At 38.7% G+C, this 20005-nt stretch overlaps 1 protein-coding gene across 2 annotated transcripts in view; it reads right to left on the bottom strand.

Moving 5' to 3' along the window:
* Nucleotides 1-20005, bottom strand: part of TTN (titin) — a 267591-nt gene that overhangs the window by 231800 nt on the left and 15786 nt on the right. For both annotated transcript variants that reach the window (XM_073881860.1, XM_073881857.1), the window contains exons 11-33: nucleotides 19339-19476; nucleotides 18611-18748; nucleotides 17986-18123; nucleotides 14328-14621; nucleotides 14100-14222; nucleotides 12698-12979; nucleotides 12385-12450; nucleotides 11425-11683; nucleotides 11159-11219; nucleotides 10849-11064; nucleotides 9794-9936; nucleotides 8097-8302; nucleotides 7331-7564; nucleotides 6983-7227; nucleotides 5821-6092; nucleotides 5533-5697; nucleotides 5269-5437; nucleotides 3474-5167; nucleotides 3045-3326; nucleotides 2144-2410; nucleotides 1773-2045; nucleotides 1386-1649; nucleotides 1037-1297 (exon numbers count right to left, since the gene is read on the bottom strand). In XM_073881860.1, the coding sequence (XP_073737961.1) occupies nucleotides 1037-1297; nucleotides 1386-1649; nucleotides 1773-2045; nucleotides 2144-2410; nucleotides 3045-3326; nucleotides 3474-5167; nucleotides 5269-5437; nucleotides 5533-5697; nucleotides 5821-6092; nucleotides 6983-7227; nucleotides 7331-7564; nucleotides 8097-8302; nucleotides 9794-9936; nucleotides 10849-11064; nucleotides 11159-11219; nucleotides 11425-11683; nucleotides 12385-12450; nucleotides 12698-12979; nucleotides 14100-14222; nucleotides 14328-14621; nucleotides 17986-18123; nucleotides 18611-18748; nucleotides 19339-19476 (6190 nt within the window). The remainder of the gene's footprint in view (nucleotides 1-1036; nucleotides 1298-1385; nucleotides 1650-1772; nucleotides 2046-2143; nucleotides 2411-3044; nucleotides 3327-3473; nucleotides 5168-5268; nucleotides 5438-5532; nucleotides 5698-5820; nucleotides 6093-6982; nucleotides 7228-7330; nucleotides 7565-8096; nucleotides 8303-9793; nucleotides 9937-10848; nucleotides 11065-11158; nucleotides 11220-11424; nucleotides 11684-12384; nucleotides 12451-12697; nucleotides 12980-14099; nucleotides 14223-14327; nucleotides 14622-17985; nucleotides 18124-18610; nucleotides 18749-19338; nucleotides 19477-20005) is intronic.

Genomic DNA, 20005 nt, shown 5'->3' with positions numbered 1-20005 from the left:
ATTATGCCTTCTTCGTTTTTGTGTCCTGTGTTTCTAGCAGTGTCTTGCCTATGGTTGGTCCTTAAAAAATGCTGAGTGGAATCACATAAGGACTCATAGCTTTTCCGTGTTTGCACACATTGAAAAACATGCAATTTATATTAGACATGTCAAAGTGCAGGGTCTAAAATTTTGTTTCAGAAGTTTTTTCCATGGTCGAATATCTGAGGAAATATTATAATGTAATAAAGTATAAGCCATGAAACTTTCACATAAAGTGGTGGGACACACAATTCCCACACGGACTTTACAATTTAATCCCAATGTCATATCTCAACTCCTCAATAATTAAATTGTAATGAACCAAACAAATTAATGATGACTTCTAGTTTTTTCTTGATAGTTGATTTATGCTTTTGGTTTTTCATTTTGAAGCAAGGGATTTCTGCTGAATGAGAATGGTCTACTTCATGCCTTAAGAAAGAGATACACAGATACACTGACTTACATTTTAAAATATTCACTGGGTTCATAAAACAAATATGAAGGGAACAAAGGAAACAAAAGTTAAAGAAAGAAGAGTGATTAAAAAAAGAAATACACCTTTAGAGTAGGAAATTTTAAATTAAGTTCAGTTCAACAAATGTTTATTGATCATCTATCATGTGCAATATGTTGGAGAACACAGATGAGAAAGAAGGAATTCCAGATTTGGGGAGCTTATACTATGGTGTGAGAAGAAGAAATGGGCAGTAACACAAGTATGTGATAAGGGCCATGGAAGAGACACACATAAATAATCCTGACGTTGGAGGAGTAAGATCTTACACAGATGGAAAGATTAAGGAAGGCTTCACAAGAAGATGGCATTTGCGGTAAGTCTGCCTAGGAGAACATGGTGGGGACAGTGTTGAGGAAACTACTGGCTTCAAGAACAGCAAAAGCAGAGGCACATAAGTGAAAACTAATGAGAATTTGGAACGAAATGGGCCACAATTTCTTAAATTAAAACAACTGCCCCACATAAGAACTTATATTAAATGATAAATGTACCAACCTGCCACAGTAAGTTTTCCAGATGTCATATTTTCTCCGGCAAAAAATGTGTATTCTCCTTCATCATCTTTCATCATATTTAGAACTGTCAACTTATATATTTTTCCATGAGCTTCAATTTTATATTTAGAACTTGGTTTGATTTCCTTGTCCTTAAAATTCCACAAAACATCAATTCCTGAGTGGGACAGCTCAACTTCTAAGACCACATTTTGGGTTTCTGTACAGGTAAGGTCACGAAGACCTCTGATAATTTTAATTTCTGGGGAAAAAAATAATCACTTGGTTAATATTACACTGGAAAAATAGAAGGCTTAAGACACTGATAAGTGAAACGGAAGAATCCTTACTTTCCACAGAGAGATCACAGCTGGTTTCAACCCTGCCAACCATCAACTTGTAAGGTCCTTCATCTGAAGCGTGGGTCCGGTTAATCACTAGTCGTTGCTTCGTGCCTTTGACAATGGCTTGTACGCGATCATCAGGCTTGATTTGTTCATCATTTAAGTACCATTTAACAGAAGTCACATCAGGGACTGAGACCTTACATTCAAGCACAGCCCTGGTACCCTCAAGCACATTAACATCCTTCAGAGGAGTTATCACATCAACACCTGCAAAACCACACACACGCAATTAAAGATTTATGAATGTGAATTTTGTTTTAAATGCCTGCTTATTAAAGTTCCTTACCTCACTTAACAATGTACACATAAAAACATGTAAGTTGCACTCACTGTAGACAGAGACACGCCCACTGGTTGACAGTCCAAGGGATGGAATGGTGAAGGAGTAATTTCCAGCATCCTCCTTAGTCATGTCTTCAATGAGCAGCATATGGGACTGTTTGTCTATCACAATGTGAACTCTGTCACTGGGCTGCACTTCTTGGCCATCTTTCATCCAGACACCTTCCACATTCTCCAAGGAGACCTTCACTTCAAGCTGGACAATGTCACCTTCACAGACTTTTTGATCACTAAGTCCTTGTAGGATAGCAATGGGGCGGGCTGTGAAATATGGGGAGAAAAAAGAACGCTATGATCTTTTCCTTATCACTAAGCCATGATGATATTCAATGCAGGCCAAAAGGAATAGGCAGACTTACGTTTCATCTTTAGTTTACAGGTAGTCTTTTTCCCATCAACAACAAAGCTGTATTCTCCCTGGTCCTCTTTGGTCACATCCTTGACTGTGAGGTTCTGACGTCCACGGCGAGATGTAATTGTGTATTTTCCATTGGATTTTAGCTCCACACCATTATGATACCATTTGCCTTCTATATTTTCTGGGGATATAATGCACTCTAACTCTCCTGAAAATGATTCTGGAACTTCTATGTCCTGAAGTTCTTTCACAAATTCAACAATTGCACCTGAGGCATAAGATAAAGAGAAGTTAATTTCTCTGGAGAGTTACATATCTAGACCTAGGGTAGAAAAAGTTCCTTGTAAGTCTCTTAAGTCCCCCATGCTATCAGGAATATTCTTAATATCTACCTGCCAATGGACTGAGAAATACATTTTTAATAAAAAGAGGTTATTTTGATATTTAAATTATTTATTTATTTTAAAGATTTTACTCATTTATTTGAGAGAAAGAGAGAGAGGGCATGAGTGGGGGGTGAGGGGCAAAGGGAGAGGGAGAAGCAGGTTCCCCATTGAGCAGGGAGCCCGACACAGGCTTGATCCTAGGACCCTGGGATCATGACCTGAGCCAAAGGCAGATGCTTAACTGACTGAGCCACCCAGGTGCCCCTAAATTATTTTTTAAAGCACAGAATTTTATTTCAATATAAAATTTTAAAAACAAGATATCAAAATAACCTTGACTTTTAAAAACCCAAATTGTCAATATTCTTCATTACTGGTATAAATTCAGGAACCTTGCTCTGGAGCTTATATCCAATTCCTAAATAATTCCTTTTATGAAAGGAAAACTGCAAAGCTAATTTTATCACATACTAAAGGTGACTTTAGAACTTAAATAGTGAAATTATTATTTACTACCTTCAACAATAAGTTTCGCTGTTGTTTTTACATTTTCATCTTCCACGAGTACACAGCTGTAGTCTTCAGCATCAGATGTGTCAATTGTCAGGATGGAGAGGAAGTGAACCTTTCTGTCAGAGTGCATCCTATATTTATCTCCTGAATGAACCTCCACACCATCTTTATACCACTTCACTTTGACAAATGGCTCTGAAGTTTCACATTCAAAGGTTGCCATGGTGTCTTTTTCCTTAGCAACAACATCTTGTAATTCCTGTGTGAAAATGATCGATTGCTTGGCTACAAGGAAGGGGGGGGAGAAAAAGACATTATATTAAATTAAATTCACAATTTGAATAATGGGAAAAGAAAATAAAAAGAAATACACTAACAGATATTCACGGATAAACAGAGACAGATCCATCAAACCAAAGTCATTCAAATTACCTTGGACAAGTAAGAATGCATGGCTTGAGGTTTCCCCAGCTATGTTGATGGCTTTCACCATGATGCTGGCAGAGTCCTCAGCAGTCACATCTCTCATGACCAGTTCACAAACATTGTCTTCAGGCCAATACCAGTAGATTCGGTCAGAGCGTTCGATCTTTACACCATTTTTGTACCATTCACATTCAGGATCTGGTTTTCCCACTACTCTGACCCGGAAGTGTGCATCAGATCCTTGGCCCACTGTTTGGCTTTGGATTCTTTCAAAGATTTTAGGAGCCTCCATACTAGGACTCAGTTCAATTTTATCAGGTTTAAACGTTGGAATAGTGATCTTGCCTTCTTCAGCAAGGGCTTTCTTCTCCTCTTCAGTTAATTCTTTGGTCCAGTGGAGTAGCTCATCTTTTGTCTTCCTTAGGAGCTCTTCATAGGATTCATCCTTCTTACGAGACTTGAGCTCCACAGCAGTAATGGCTTCGTAATATCCCTCCTCTGTTCTACGCTTGAATTTACTGCGCAGCTCTTCGGACTCTTCAGATACTTTTTCATGGGTAATTCTTTCAGCCCTTTTCAACTTCACAACTTCCTTGGCATCAGTGGTATCAACAGGTCTATCTACTTTTTGCACTTCAAACTGAAGTTTTCCAGGTTCATGTATGTGAAACTCGGGCTTTGGTTCAGGGGCTCGCCTGAGAACAGACCTAAAATCTTCCCTCTGTTGGATCTCAAGTTTCACTTTATGCTCTATCACACCTTCAGGATTTTCTGCAGTGACCTTGACTTCCCCTGTATCATATGATTTGCAGTCCACAATGTCCAAATAATGAATGCCATCATAGCGAACTCTGAACCTTTTGCTTTTGCGGATCAGCTGTCCATTGAGGTACCAGTTGACTTTGGGTTGAGGGTAACCTGTCACTCGGCAACGGAATCTAGCAGTCTCCCCTTCAAGTACTCTTACTGGCTCTGGGTACAAGACAATGTCTGGCTTTTGCTTTTCTTTTTGATCTGTTGTTACACCTGTGAGTGCACCTTCATGAACCATCCTCTCTAATTCTTCAATTCTCTGTAAGCCTTTCCTCCCCTCAGGCAACTGAGATTCTTCCACAAGACTTTTTTCATCTTTAACAATAAGCGTGGCAGATGTGTGATCTGTTCCATATTTGTTAGTAGCTCTGCAAGTAATGATACCGCTGTCTCTGGAATATGCAACTCCATAATCAAGGCTGCAATACCCAAACTCATTGATCATACGGAGCCTGTTGGCTGCCTCAAGTGGCTTTCCATCATGGAGCCATTCCACCACCATCGTTGGGTCACCAATTGGTGTTAGCCTACACTCAAAGTGGGCAGGCCCAAAGCGCTTGAGTCTTAAGGAAGTGAGTTTTTTCTTGAAAAATGGTTTCTGTTGTTTCTCTTTATCATAGAGATCACCCTCTTCCCATTGCTCTTGACCGTATCGCAGATGGAGGGGCTCCAGTTCTGGGGCTGCAATCTCCTTTGCTCTATACGTCCCTCGTGGGATGATTAATTTTCTCTCTGGTTCAGGCTCTGCAAACTCAACTTCAACATTCACTTTGCATCTTGTAGTGTCTCGGCCAGCCTTATTAATAGCAGTTGCAGTATACCAGGCAGAATCCTGGCTGACAGTGGAATCAATTTTAAGGGCAGCTTCTCCCTTGGTTCCTTCAATTCTATAAAAAGTGAAAAAAAATCAATACAGAAGTAGTTATTGCTTCCTTGGTTATTGGATTTGTGTAATGAGCTTAGTTTTATTATTTTCAAGTGAACTTACCTGATTTTTGGATATTTGTGAGGTACAATGATGTCACTGTTTTTCAGCCATACAATATCAGGGTTGGGATTACCTGTAGCTCTGACTTTCATTTCAAGTCGAGAACCTTCCTTTATATTGACATTTCTTAGTTTTTCTACGAACACTGGTTTTACCTGATGTTCCACAGCTGGAAGAGAAAGGTCATGATTTAGAGTGAGTAGGACTGAAATACCTGTCTATAGCCCAAGTGATAAGGTAGTTTCTTTTTTTAAGAGCAAATACCTTCCACAGTTAAAATCACTGAAATCGAAGATTTGCCTGCCCTGTTTTGGGCTATGACAGTCCATTCCCCAGAATCACTGGGCATTGCAGGGACAATAATCAGTGATTGGGTACCATCCTCTTTAACGACTACTTTATGGGTATAATCATTGACAATTTGTTGGCCTGTAAAAAATTAAGTAAAAAGGAAAACATATATTAAAAATAAGTGTTTTTTAAAGTGTTGTACACACATATAAACTTAATTTTGTGTTTAATGACTTATAAGTAAAAACTTATCATACTTACCATCATGAAACCAGAAGGTCTCTGGCATAGGTCTACCAACGACCTTTAAGTCAAACCTGGCCGTTTGCCCTTCCAAACACTTGAAAGAAGCAGGCTTTAACACAAAGACTGGCTTATACAGTCTCTCAAGTTGTGACTCATCTGTTTCCTCTAGCCTACGCCCAGGGGACATCCGTGCAGGGGACATCCGTGCAGGGGACATCCGTGCAGGGGACATCCGTGCAGGAGACATGCGTATAGGAGATCTACTCACTGAACGTGGAGAGATAGATCTGAAAAACAAAGGCAAAACAGAATATTTTCATGAGGCATAGAGAAAACACAGCAAAATGAACAAACCTCTTTCTTAACGTCATTTTAGAAGCGACTTCATGTACATATTAGAAGGCACGTCAGGATCACCAGGATCCAAAACAGAATATATTATTATTGCCCCCAAATCTATGTTTTTCATACATCCTCAATTCCAGTCAGTAGTTCTTCAACATAGCCAGGTACCCAGACTTAAAAATCTTGGAACAATTTTTAATAGTCTTTTCCTCACCACCTGCATTTAATTAGTCACCAACCCTTTTGATTCAACTGCGAAAACATCTCAATAAATATTGGTTGGTTAAATAAACCAATGAACACATTTATAGAAAAAGAGAAATATAATTTTTTATCCAAGAGAAGGGAAAACATAGAAATTATATTTGAAAAAAAACCCCAAACCCTATCTACACATTGCAGCCCGACTGGCTTGGATTGGATTTCAAGTGCTGGCACCACCACCTACAGGGTGCGTGAACGAAGACAATTTTCATAGGCTCACAGAGATCAAGTGCTCCCACTCCCAAAATAGTAATAATAATAATAATACCCACATTGCAGGGTTGTTGTATAAAGTAGGGATAACATGTAAAATTAGGTGTTAAGGAAATCTTTATAGTTTTCATTACATTAGTTATAGCATTGGCAAAATAAATAGCATGCTACACTAATGAAAATGCTTTGCTCACGTTACACAGGGGCAAGAAATAAAAATGCTTGGCAATCATCTGTATTACTAATGGCAAGTTTCTGTGCTTTCTCAGCCTTCATTTTTTTTGGTCCCCCACGCAATAGCAATTTGCTACTGGGATATCTGGTGTTTTAATTTAAATCTTAACCCAAGTCTTACCTGATTCTGCTCACTGGTTCTGGTGTGGGTATGTAAGTCGGAGCACCAAGAGGTGCAGCAGGCTCTACATACAATTTCCCTGAGCAAATTGCATTTCCTTTAATATTGCTGGCAAATGCAGTATAGATGCCTTCATCTTCTGGAAGAACAACAGGTATGCGCAGACTAGCTCTGCCGTCTTGCAGAAAGTCCATTTGGTATCTCTCTCCATGCTTGATGCGCTTGCCATCTTTGTACCATGCAATCTGCAAGTAATACCATGCATATTTGAAAAAAATTTAGATAAAATAGTTCTTGTAATGATTTGTATCTTTATTGTAGCATGCAGACATGATGTTTTTATTTTACCTTGGGTAATGGATATCCAGACATCTTGCAATGGAAAGTAACACCCATCCCCTCAAGAATTCTATAGTTCTTGATTCTTAAGTCAAATCCTGCTTCAATAGCTTCTGATTCAGAAATGTCAACTGCCATCTTTTCTTCTCCATCTTCTTCAAGAAGTTCTTCTAATGTAGTCTTTATTATTCTGTATTCAATTTCTTTGATAAGCCTCTCTTCAAAGGAAGAAATATGGAATTCCTATATAGTAAAAAAAAATGAGTTTGTTAAAAAATGTATATCCTGACTGACAAATAATCTTTAAGAGTATTAGCTTCAGAGATAAGGATTGATTAAAGTTTTTGACTGGGGAAAAATCTAGAAGGCTTTTTGTTTTGTTGAGAATTAGACGAGTCACTCTTTTGTTTTTTAATCTGCATTATCATCATAACTTTATCAGTTCATGCTGTGGCATCTTGGGTCAATGATAGTCTAAGGGCACAGGTTATATTTGGGTTGTTCATCCTGCAGATGACAGGATTTGGGCAGTCGTGCACTTGGTTGTCCTAATATTTGTCTTCTCTTACATATATGGAATCCTTATTTCTAAAGCCACGTTGTGCAACATGTTATGAAGACTAAGGAAACTCGTCAGCAGTGAATCTGGACCCACTACTCATAGTCTAACCCTGACCCCATCCCTGGAAAATGAAAATATCAAACAAAAAGGGGGACACTGGGTGTTAAGTACAATTTATGAAATGATTTATTTGGTCATTATTATTCTACTCACCTGTTCTTCTACAAAAGTTCTGACCATTACAGTATCTTTGGCCATTTTTTTCCTAATTAAAGCCTGTTCTTTTTCATACTCTTTTTCATAATCAGAGTATAAAAATCCAGGTGCTATTTCTCCAACTTTAGGTTCCTGCACAAAGGCAGTCATTTGTGTTTGGTAAAGCATTTCTTGCTGGGACTTCATCAGTGACTCATACTCAGCTAGAAGTTAAGAACACAAGTTATTTTTTTTAAGTTTTTATTTAAATTCCAGTTAGTTAATATACAGCGTAATATTAGTTTCAAGTGTACAACAGAGTGATTCAATACTTGCATACATCACCCAGTGCTTATCACAAGTGCCCTCCTTAATCCCCAACACCTATTTCATCCATTCCTCCCCCCGCCCCGCCGCCACCCACCTCCCTTCCGGTAACTTTCAGTTGTTTTCTATAATTAAGAGTCTATTTTTTGGTTTGTCTCCTTCTCCCTCTCTTTTTTCCCCTTTGCTTGTTTGTTTTAGGAACATAAGTTGATTTTAATGTTCTTACGAAAAAGTGTTCATGCCACTTCATTCAGACAAGCCCTACGCTAGGGAAAATTGATAACCAAAAGCTGGATTTTCCAAATTTTACTATCAAAGTGCTCAATCTATATTAGATTGAATTCCAAAACCAAATTTTCATTAACAAGTCAAAGTAGCTGCTACTATTGTAGAAGGAACTTTATATTAGTGGTCAGTTCTTCAGGATCTATCCTAGTGCTCTTCCTAATTTACTGTGTGGTTTTTGGCAATTCGTTTATCTTCCTGGGTCTTAAGTGTTTTATCTGCTAAATGAGGATAATATCCTAACTTTCTCTAAGGGGTGTTGTGCAGATCAAATGAGACAGAACATGGGCTGTCCACTGTAATGTGAACAATTAAGCAAAAGTAAATGTGACCCACAGATACATTTTGTTTGGCCTGAATGCCATTATACTTTTTGTCAAATTACTTTGAATACTGAAAATCTTGATTTCTAGGTTTTCTTTTTTTTTTTTTAAAGATTTATTTATTTCGGGGAGGAAGTGAGAGAGCACATGCATGTGTGTGCAAGCAGGGGGAGGGGCAGCGGGAGAGGGAGAGAACCTCAAGCACACTCCCCGTTGAGCATGAAGCCTGATTCGGGGCTCAATCCCATGACCCTGAGATTGTGACTTAAGCTGAAACCAAGAGTTAGATGCTCAACCAACTAAGCCACCCAGGCGCCCCTCCAGGTTTTCTTTAAAACATCAGAAACTCTAGGAACATTGGGCCTGACATGTGTGTGCATGGCAACAATACAGTGGGGGTGGGGAGCTACTGTACCCTAAAGGCAGGACACAGGCTCTCCAGTTTGCCACTGTCTTCATAGCCCTCACTAATATTATCTGCCTGGGTCTGGAAGGCAACTGGATTTGGAATCCCTACAGCCTCAAAATATGCCTCAAAATGAATGCACCAAATAGAAACTAGTGCTAGAACCTTGAGGTTTAGCACCAGTATGGCTTTTGAGGCCCCGCAGTCCAAAACATTTCCTATATAGCTGAGGCCAAGAGAGGGTACCGATGGAGACACAGCCAGTATCAGAACTGGGGTGTTTTTACAGGCCTTGTGACAAACACACAGTACTGCTACTTCCCTGCATTTCCCTTCCTATCATGCACATAGAAACTACTCAGAGCTGCATTTACCTTCTTCAAGCAGGGAGGCAGATGCAGAAGTCTCGCCATGCTTATTACGAATAACAATAGTGTATTCTCCAGCATCATCGGCAAAAGTCATCGAAATCACCAGTCTGCACTCCCCAGTTTGTTTGTTGTAACTCACTTTGTATCTTTATGGAAATGAACACACATAAAAATCAGTCACAAATAAACATATGTGAAGAAACTAACCCTCATGTGGATCTGCGGTATAAAATTCAATGATCTTAAACATGTGACTAAGCTCTGTGCAGGATATAAGATGGCTGAAAATTGAGGAAAATGCATGGACATGAGTAATGAGGGTCAAACAACTTAAAATTTTCATTTTAAATAAGGTTCATATATTCTTTGAAATAAATAATAGAATACTACTAGAATCAACCATATGGAAAGGACTTTAGTGTTTGTTAGCAAATGATGAGGTCATTTGAACACTTAGGTATTCCCCTTTGTTAATTATTTTCCTCTTTGTTTCATGTGAAGATCAAATGACTAATCAAAATAATAAATTCTTTTAAATATTTCAATATTAAGCCTCTGGCATACTGTTTTTTTTCTAAGATATAAGAACTACATTTTTTGATTTTTTGTAAGTTGCAGAAAATTCAAAGCTAAATTTTACATTCATTTACAGCCAATTCATTAGCATAGATGCTCATGTATAATTTTCTTCATCACATGACCTTATTCTTTTATCTTTTAGTGACTTAATTATTATGCATTTTTATTGAACACTGTCTTAGACGCTTTCTAGAAGAATGTATGTGTGTAAAAATTCACATTTTCTCTATTTTACTAGCACTATTCATGAGTCAAACTAGAATATAGAAAAAAATATATCTTTATCCACTTTTGTCACATAGCTTTGTTTCTCAGTAAGACTTTGTGCAAAAATGTAAAAATACCTCAAAATATACTCTGAAGTTTCCATAATGAAAGAGTCTACATCGGGGGATGGTGGGGTAAGCCTATTTCTCTGTGGGCTTCATATACATATCATACAAATCACAGAGAATTCTATCCGTCAGCCATCAAAATACCTGTATCCCGTGGTAAGAGGAACACCAGATTTTTTCCAGTAGACGTGGGGCTTTGGGTTGCCGCCAACCTGACATTCGAACACAATGCTCCCACCTTCCACCAGTTTCTGGACCACCGGTTTTGTAATGAAGAAAGGAGCGGCAGGTTCTCCGGGCCCTGCTTGCTCCTCTGTGATGCCAGTATCCATCATCACCACATCTCTGGACTCTACAAAGCTGCAAAGAGAATTCCCTTCATATTAGCTTCTGCGGTTGCAATTTGCCACTACCAAAGGGACAGAAAAAAATCAAAACTACTAGAATGTTTTACCGTTTTTCTTCTGTGGTCAATTTCTCAGTCACAGTTGTTTCCTTTTCAAACTCTTCTGATGCTAGAAGACAAGTTTCTCATTTAAGTCTCTCATTGAGTCTATTTTGTTAGTGACCTCTACTTAGCGTGACAGCCTAGTTGACCCCCTAATGGGCCCCCAGTTCCCAAAGGGGCCATCAATACAAGTCATGCAGAAACCGTGCTGTGGAAAGGGTCAGCTGAGGGTGACGGTGCAAACGGAAGGTGGTGGGGGTGTGGTCACCAACCTTGCACAGCTAGATAGCAGGATGTGCTGACTGTTCCAGCCTCGTTTACGGCACTGCAGGTAAATCGCCCGCTGTCTTCCGCAAAGGCTTCACGAATCATAAGACGGGCAATTCCACTCTGGAAGGTTATCTGGAAATCAATGGAACTTTCTATTTGGTAGTCTTCTCTGTACCATGTCACTTTTGGGGATGGGTATCCAGAGATGTGGCACTCCAAGGTGACAGATTCACCTTCTATAACAGTCACATTTTTTAAGCCCTGAAGAAAGAAGAAAATGGAAACACTGATAAGGTGTGCATAGTCATTAATCATCTCTATGAGTCATGACAAGCAGAGAGGTTTGAACTTGCACATTCTCATGGCCAAAAAAATTTTTTTAAAGGTAAAAGACTCTAGAAATATTAGTAAAGAGACTCCCTTGGAAATGGAATACTCCTAACTTGGAATAAATGTCAGGTGTTTCCAAGTTCGTAAGGCAGAACTGTATTAACACCATATAATGGGGCAACTCTGTACCCTCTGTTATTCTCACATATTTAAACCCTAACAGAACTGGAAGCCTCAGCAGCAAATCCTGCCACTTCAACAAAGCTTTTCCCACTACTCCCAATCAGAAGTACTCTATCTTTCCTCTGTTGAGGCGCTTTTCACCTTCTATATTATGCTTGTCACCTTTTGTATGTATGCTTTTCTCTGATACAAAGGTTAAGATATCAAAGAAGGCTGGATTGGTCTTTATATCTCTATAACTCTCCTAATAAAGCCTTATACCTCACAGAAACCCATTGAGTCTGTTGACTATGTGATTGACGGTTGCCACACAGAATTCCCCTTTTTCTTGCCAAATAGTGTATTGTCTTAAAATTAGCATTTGTGAACTCACTAAGGTCGTTTTGAGAAGCTGATCTTTGCATATATTAAAATTATCTGACCAGCTACGCATCAATTTTTTTACTCACCGAGACCAAGGTTGGTGGAGTAACTGGGATTTCAACAGACGCAGGTACCTTTGCCGTTTCTGTCACCTACAAATTTTACAAAGGATGTTACAAAATGCCCATGGAATAGGGGGCAAACTCATCAAAAACCTTAGCACATGCAAAATTACAAAAATAATTTGAGGAAAAGGAGCTCTGACACACACTGACTCAAAAGAATTAAGTTTGAAAGGCAGGACGCCTGGCTGAGTACTCTGGTGGCACAAACTGGCCGTGTGCCTGGCCCTGCTCGATAGGAGTGGCTCAAGAAATAGCGTGCGATTCAGGGACTGACCTTGGTTTCACGCTCGTGTAGGACTTTGAAGCTTTCTTCACGGACTGTGCCACCAGTGATGCTCACCCCTACCTCCTTCTTCACTTCAATGCCAGCTTGACTCTTGTAAGTGTCTGGCGTGTCGGTGAAGGGGAACTGAGGTGAGGGGGTGGGTTCTGCTCTCACTCTAGCCTCAGCAGGCTTCACAGTAGGTGCCTTCACCGACTTGGTGATCTTCTGAGCAGAAGACGTGGTTGACAATTCTTTCTGTAATGTGGCGATAGCACTACCAGCTATCGATGCCTAAACAGAAACGGAGCAATCTGGGTCATGATTCAGAAGCACACCGCCACCAACATTCATTCAGCAGGGGGGGTCTGAGTCTATGTTCTGTATGGTCTGTTTTTTAACGCTCTCGTTATCACTCTAATGATTAACGAAAAGTCAGTTAGAGATAAGCCACTTATAAAGCTCACCGGCATTCCTGCCAGTCTGTAAAAATACATTTGAAAATATCTTTCTTAAAGAGTTGTATTTAGAGCTCCTTATTTTATGCTCTTCTCATAAAGGGATGGAGGGTCTTCTAAAGCTCAGTCATGAATTTTCACTTAACCATCCTAAAAATACCACAGCGGGAAATTCAAAATCAGGAAATTATTAAAATATTTGGTAAATTCCTAAGAACTACTTTAAAATAGCACTGTAAAGTTTCAGCCTCAAATCTGGGTGGAAGGTGAAAATGGAGACATTCAGAAAAATATTTTGAAGGCTTTCTCATTCTTTTTATTCTGTCACTGTCTATGGCTTTTTTATTTCAATAGTAATTTGGGGCTATGCCAAATATAGGTATTAAATGTGCTTTACAATTCTTTGGAGGCATTCGAGATTTGCATTCCACATCTTAGGTGTGGATAAGAAGAACAGTGACTGATATGAAGGGTTACTACGTGCTGCCAACTTGCCCCTGATGTCGGAGCTAGGACACAAACCCAAGGCTGTGTGATTCCGCCATCCAACCCAACTACCACCCATAATACCTCTCTGCATCTTGTTATATTGAGTAAATGAACGTATGATTTTTCAATATCTGACTTTATTATTGATATACATTCATAGCCTGAAGTGCCTCACAGCATAAAGAAAACTAAACTGTGTGATAACCATCTTTTTACAAAATGTGAAACAGAGGGAAGCCTGTATGGATTTGTGTCCTCTTGGAGGCGTACGATAACCCCCTCTGCTCCCCGACATTTAGCCTGCTCGGCAAGTTTCAGAAGCCAGGCTTCAGGGGCTTCGGAGTCTACCATGACCGGAAACAGACACCACCACACTGGCCTACACCAAAGACCCTGTGTACGTCATGCATTAGGTACTTAACGCCTTTGAGCCAGACATTTCTTTGTCACGCTATGTAACTTCTTACCTCATATCCATGTTCTGTCTTAGGGACAGAAATTTTTGAAACAGTAAAGTGAGGGCTTGCTGTGCGGGGGCGTTTATCCACATGGACTAATCTTTCAGTTGCTAGATCTGTAGTTTTCTTGATCTGCAATGAAATGAGACTCAGTGACACCACGGTCCACCAGATGACCAGAGCAGTTAAGCTTGCTTTCCCATGGGTAGGGTGAAGATCCAGCAGGTACAGACCCACCTGTGATGAAATGTGCATTCCCATTTGATCAGTAGTTGTGATATGAGTCTCAGAAGGAGCCTGGATCACCCTAGGCTTGACTGCTTTAGGGACAACATGGGGTTCCGAGGCTGGACGCTGGGGATGCTCAGCTACCTTTGTGGTGGAAACGCGCTCCTTATAGCCATACTCCATAGTGGTCTGCTGAGCATAGGACTCTTCAGGGGGCCTGGGCTCCCTGGGCTCTCTGACGCGGGCCTGGTCTACTGCAGCAACGACTGTTGCTACAGCTTCTGCCTTTTTCCCAATGTCCACCTGGAGACAAGGTTTCCAGAATTAATATCAGTAACGTCAAACTCAAGCCAGGGTAGCTCCTCCAAGGACGGTCACTGAGAACAGACAAATGCCTAAAGGTGTGGTAGGTAGATGGCACCCATGTTATATGGCTCTGTTAATGCCTCCAGGAATGTGGCTCACAGATGCATTTAGGAACTTAATATCTCATTGATTATTATAATGTAATGGAGAGCTAGATACATTCTATACATACCTGCTTAATTAGACTAGACCTTAAATCACACACACACACACACACCACATGGGACAACACAGTACCTATATAAAACAGGAAGGAGATTTTGAGTTTTTCTAGGATTCTGTCTGAGGCAGTTAATTAACACTTGGGAAATCAGAACTCTGGGGTGGTTATCTTCATTGATTATTTTTATTATTCTGTCCATCATTTAGTCTAATATTGCTGCAATGACAGCGATGATAAAAAATGCCCTCAAACCCCTCCTGGACCCATCGAGAAAAATCAGCTGCTACAGAGTTGTATGGTTGCATGCAAATATGAGATAATGTGAAAGCTCATGAAACAATAGTGAGCATATTAATTTTCTTATGATTCCCTAGGGATAAGAATTTTTAATCTATTAGAAAATATCTTTCTTAAAAAATGTGAATGAAGAGATTCTGATTAAAATGAAAGTGTTAATAATATTTGGATTCAAGAGAACCTTTCGCAGTGAAGTTCAATTTACTTTCATTATTACTGGGAGGTAAAGCGAAGAAAAAACCAGAAATGTTGTTTTCTCATTTCCATGAATCTGATTAACATAAATGAAAACACAGTCTGCAAAGGTGTTTCTCTTTTAAAGAAAGCAAACTAGCTACATGATGTGGCTTACAAATTACGAGTCTATGCAATACTTGGAAATAGCATATCGGTGTCCATCAGTGCTCTTTAAAAATAATGCTGGAATATTTTATTAATGTCCAGTTTTCTTTTCTGCTGCTGTGAATGAAATCTAGATCACATCTGAAAGGTCTTTCAAGGATGCTACCTATATATCTGTTAAAATTGTTCTCAGAATCATTTAAGATACAAATAAGGGCTTTTTTAAACTGAGATGAAATTAGGCCTTTAGTGATCATGGGCTTCATTCAGTGCTTCTTTCCAGTAAGCCACAAACAATCTGATCTTCCTTGAAGGATTGCAAATGCCGATTTCACTTTACCATTGCATCATAGGAGAAACTGTAAAATATACGCGAGGGTTAGGTGACTTAAGTTTGTTCATCTGTTCTTTTTTAAAATATATAGGCCATTAGTTGATTTGAATTTTAGATATTTTAAAATGTTATGCATCTTTGACAGATAACACAAATGTATATATTTACCATATATTATACATATTTAATGTAGGCCAAAGATTCAAATGAGATATGACGTAAATGCAATCATTCTACAAGCAAAGTAATATGTATTAAGTATACATACACTTTTAATACATATGTAAAGGCTGATATACCATTCTCTCTCTCTACATATAAATGTTTATATATATGTGTGTGTGTGTGTGTACTTAACATATATTACACTTTGCTTGTAGAGTGGTTACATTACATTATATCTCATTTGAATCTTTCAACTGCAGTCTGTACGATAATCAGGTTTTATTTATTTTAACGAGAAAACTTAGGCTCAAAGAAATTATTTGCCAACTGACATGTACAAATATATATTATTTAAAACTTATGCAAAGGAAAAGAATCTTAATTATGGGTAGGATATTTCAAATTGGAGAAGCATCTATGTATTTTTTCCTGAGTTATTATATATCGAGTTCATAGACATATGCTGTTTGATGGACAACCACAGGTGTGTCCTCTTTGCTGGTACCATTTTGCTTTCTTAGTGGACTCACATCTCTCATAGTTTTTGAACCTAGATCAACAGGAAGAAGAATTGGAGCAGGAGACACCAATTCAGACAAGTTAAATGCTGAAAATTAACTTAGGAGATGCAAAAAAAAGTGTTACTTAATCTGGCTTTTCACAACAAGAAATGCTAACTGTTGCACCGGAAGAGCTGAATGGGGTCTAATCGTCTCTAATGCTTGGTGATCGCTTCAGCAATTACATGGAACACTAGAGCACAATGACTGATGTGAGATGAAAAGTTATGGGTGCTGATGATGAAATGGGATGAAGCAGTGCTTTTCACCTCCACAGCATCAGTTTTCATCTCCTCACAGAAAAGATGGATCTCTTCTTGCTTAATAGCAAATCCTTCTCTAGTCCTTGGCAGTGTGGCTGGTTCAGTAGATTTTGCAGTGGTAACTACTACTTTGGGTATAGGTATTTTCTCAGTTTCCATTCTTAGCTAATTTTTAACAACAAAAATAAGAAGTCAAATTGATTTGATTCAGAACAAACAACAGCAATTTAAATATAATCACTGATGAAGTATGTTACATATTGGAATTGCTGTCACCAGTGAGATTTCTGAAAGGCTGATGTGCCATTCAATATCAGACTTGGGTAAAGGTTTAGAAAGTTGATCTTAAATCATGCCTTAGGTGTAGAGATAGAAAACAATGCCTAAAGATGTAGAGATAGAAAACAACATTGAGAGAAATACAGACAGGACTCAGCCATGATACTAAAGAAATTTAGTTGATAATTTCCAAATACTATATTGACAATAAGGAATAAAATTAGGTAAATAGCTTATTTGGGGTAAATGACAGAGTCATGGTAAGTTGGTTAATTTATGGAGATTTCATAACTACATAACTACATAACTACAATAGATGCTACAAATAAACTTCTTCATGGCTTATGTGTATTTTGGTTGGGTGATTCCTTCTCTAGATTTTAATACTGCATCTTGTTTAGCTTTAGCAGGAGTTAGTATGGTAGGCACTATAATTTTCTCATCTGGTATTTATATTTACAGAAAGAGCAAAAGTTAAACTTTCACTTGAAAAAATTATGGGTATCTTCCTGAAATAAGTCCATACTTTATAATGTAAGATACTGAATTTATGACCCTCAAAACATACATCTTCACGACAGTAAGATTCATCATTTACTTATACTTTTTTCTTTAATGTTCATGAAATATCTTAAAATCAGCCTGCATGCAATTTCAGTCACCAACTTCCAGAGAACTTCTAGATGTTAATAATAAAAAATGGAAAATAGTAGTGAAGAAATCAGTGGAGAGAGGAATATGTAGTAATATTAACAATAATAATTTGTTTTTTTAGTTTCTAATCATTTAATCATCTAAAAAATAAATAGGTTAATAGTGTCTCATACATAAGAAATTCTGAGATTGGGATTAATGGATTATAAAAGAGGGATTGCACACTTGGAATAGCAAGCATCACCTTTTCATGAGTAACTTGGATTTGTTCTTGTCTAGTAGCCATTCCTTCTCTAGTTCTCAGTATTGTTTCTTGTTCTTGGGCTTTAGCAGTAGCAACTGCTACTGTAGACAAGGCAGTTTTCTCAGCTTCCTTTCTCATCTGATTGTTACAGTAAAATCAAAGTTGAAATTGCACAGGGCTTTAGACACACATGGTATGAACACCGCCCCCTGCCCCGTGCCTGGTGGGGATGCAGGATGAAGTTATTCAGGGTTAACTACACAAAAGAAGTTCCTTAACATTGTTTGCATATACTGACTGGGAATCACAAAACTTAGAAATGTTAACTAAAAAAAAACAAAATCTCCAGATGATCCCATATATTGCTTTTTAAAAATCAGGCTAAAACGCTCATCTTCATGCAAAGAATAATGGGGGATAAAATGAATTACACATGTTACAGATGGATGAAAATCAAATGTGCAGATAAAATTAATGGTAAGCAGTCACACAGTCCTCATTTTACTTTTAGTTTGGGATTCAAAAAGGAAAATACAGACTAATAATTCATAGCACATCATAGTTAACGGTTTGCTAGAAATTAGTTTGAGGATGAACATTTCCCATCTCAAAGATGTGTATTCACCTTTTCCTGAGTTATTTGAACTTGTTCTCTTTTGGTAGTGATGCCTTCTCTAGTTCTTGATACTAAATCTTGTTCTTTGACTTTGGGTGTGGCAACTATGACTTTAGGTACCACTGTTTTCCTAGTTTCTTTCATTGTCTGGTCATATGATAAAAAGAAAGGTGAGAAAATGGTCATTAAATTTCATACAGCCTCTAATAAAGGAAACTTAAGTCAAATCCGAGAAAGGAAGCAAATTTCTTCCTGTTCGCGGACACTTCCATCACACTTAAACCTATCACATGTTGCCTGGATCGTCTGTACTGCTTCATTGCTAACAGTATCAAAGTAAGTGCAGTCGAAAAGAAAAAAACGTGATCAGCAATAAAAGAAAAAAGGATGCATTTCTGGTTCTCACATTCTTCTTATAATCCATGGGAAATCCCAGTACAGCCATAATTAACACATACTTTTGCATTTTATCAAGTGACTTGAAAACTGGAAGATATTAAAGTGAACTATAGGGTCATGTTAGTAACAATCCAAAGAAAGTTTGAAAGTTAGGAATGAAAAGTGGCAGTGAAAGCTGGAGAGGTGGCAAAGGGTTTGTGAGAGATGTTGAGGGAGTTTTCTATTCGAGTTATAAAAAGACGAGGTGAAAAACTGTTGAGTAAGACCCATGATGAACACGTAGGCAGCTTGGAAATGACATGACAAGAGTGAATTGCACACCGGCAGGGAGTCATCACCTTTTCCTGAGTTATGTGCCTTTGATCATGGAGTGTGGCAATTTCTTCTTGAGCTCCCCGGATTGTTTCTAGCTTTGTGGACTCTGCCATGGCAGCTACCACCACGGATGCAGTGGTTGTCAGAGCTGTCTGTCTTATCTGATTTTCAGAGTAAAATAAAGGTTTGAGGTTCAAAAGAAATGGCGAGATACCCTTGCAACATCCAGAAGAATACAAAATGTTTAGCAGTAAGAGAGAAAGTACCACATTTCCATTTTAAGGGCCAACACTTAACGTTTAAAACACAGACTTTCGTTTTCCTGAGGAATAGGCTTCATTTCTACCCACTTGCTCCTTTGCAAATTGTCCTAGAAACTGAAAAATGTTGACACATGAGGACCCAGTGAGTGGCCACCGGCGAATGGCTGGAAAACTAGTCAGGCTGAACTTGCCAGTAACTGGCATTGCAATGGCAACAGGGAGCTCTACGCCCTTGATCATGCCAAGTAGGGGATGTGGGCATTCAAAGTCTCTCCCTCCAAGGAGAGGGAAATTCATTCAATAGCCTGTGGCCAGCCTTCAAAGAGAATAGAGTGTTCTCAGCTAGGCCTTTTAAAAAAGAGCTCTGGGATCAGCAAAGAACAGGCGATCAAGATTGGTGAGGGGAGGCACCCTCCTGAACAGGAAA

The sequence above is a fragment of the Callorhinus ursinus genome, unplaced genomic scaffold (genome assembly GCF_003265705.2).
Source record: "Callorhinus ursinus isolate GAN/ISIS: 27379988/994484 unplaced genomic scaffold, GSC_fseal_2.0 scaffold2, whole genome shotgun sequence".
NCBI classification, from domain to species: Eukaryota; Metazoa; Chordata; class Mammalia; order Carnivora; family Otariidae; genus Callorhinus; species Callorhinus ursinus.
Note: the sequence above shows the minus strand (reverse complement) of the source record. Positions and strands in the feature narration are given on the sequence as shown.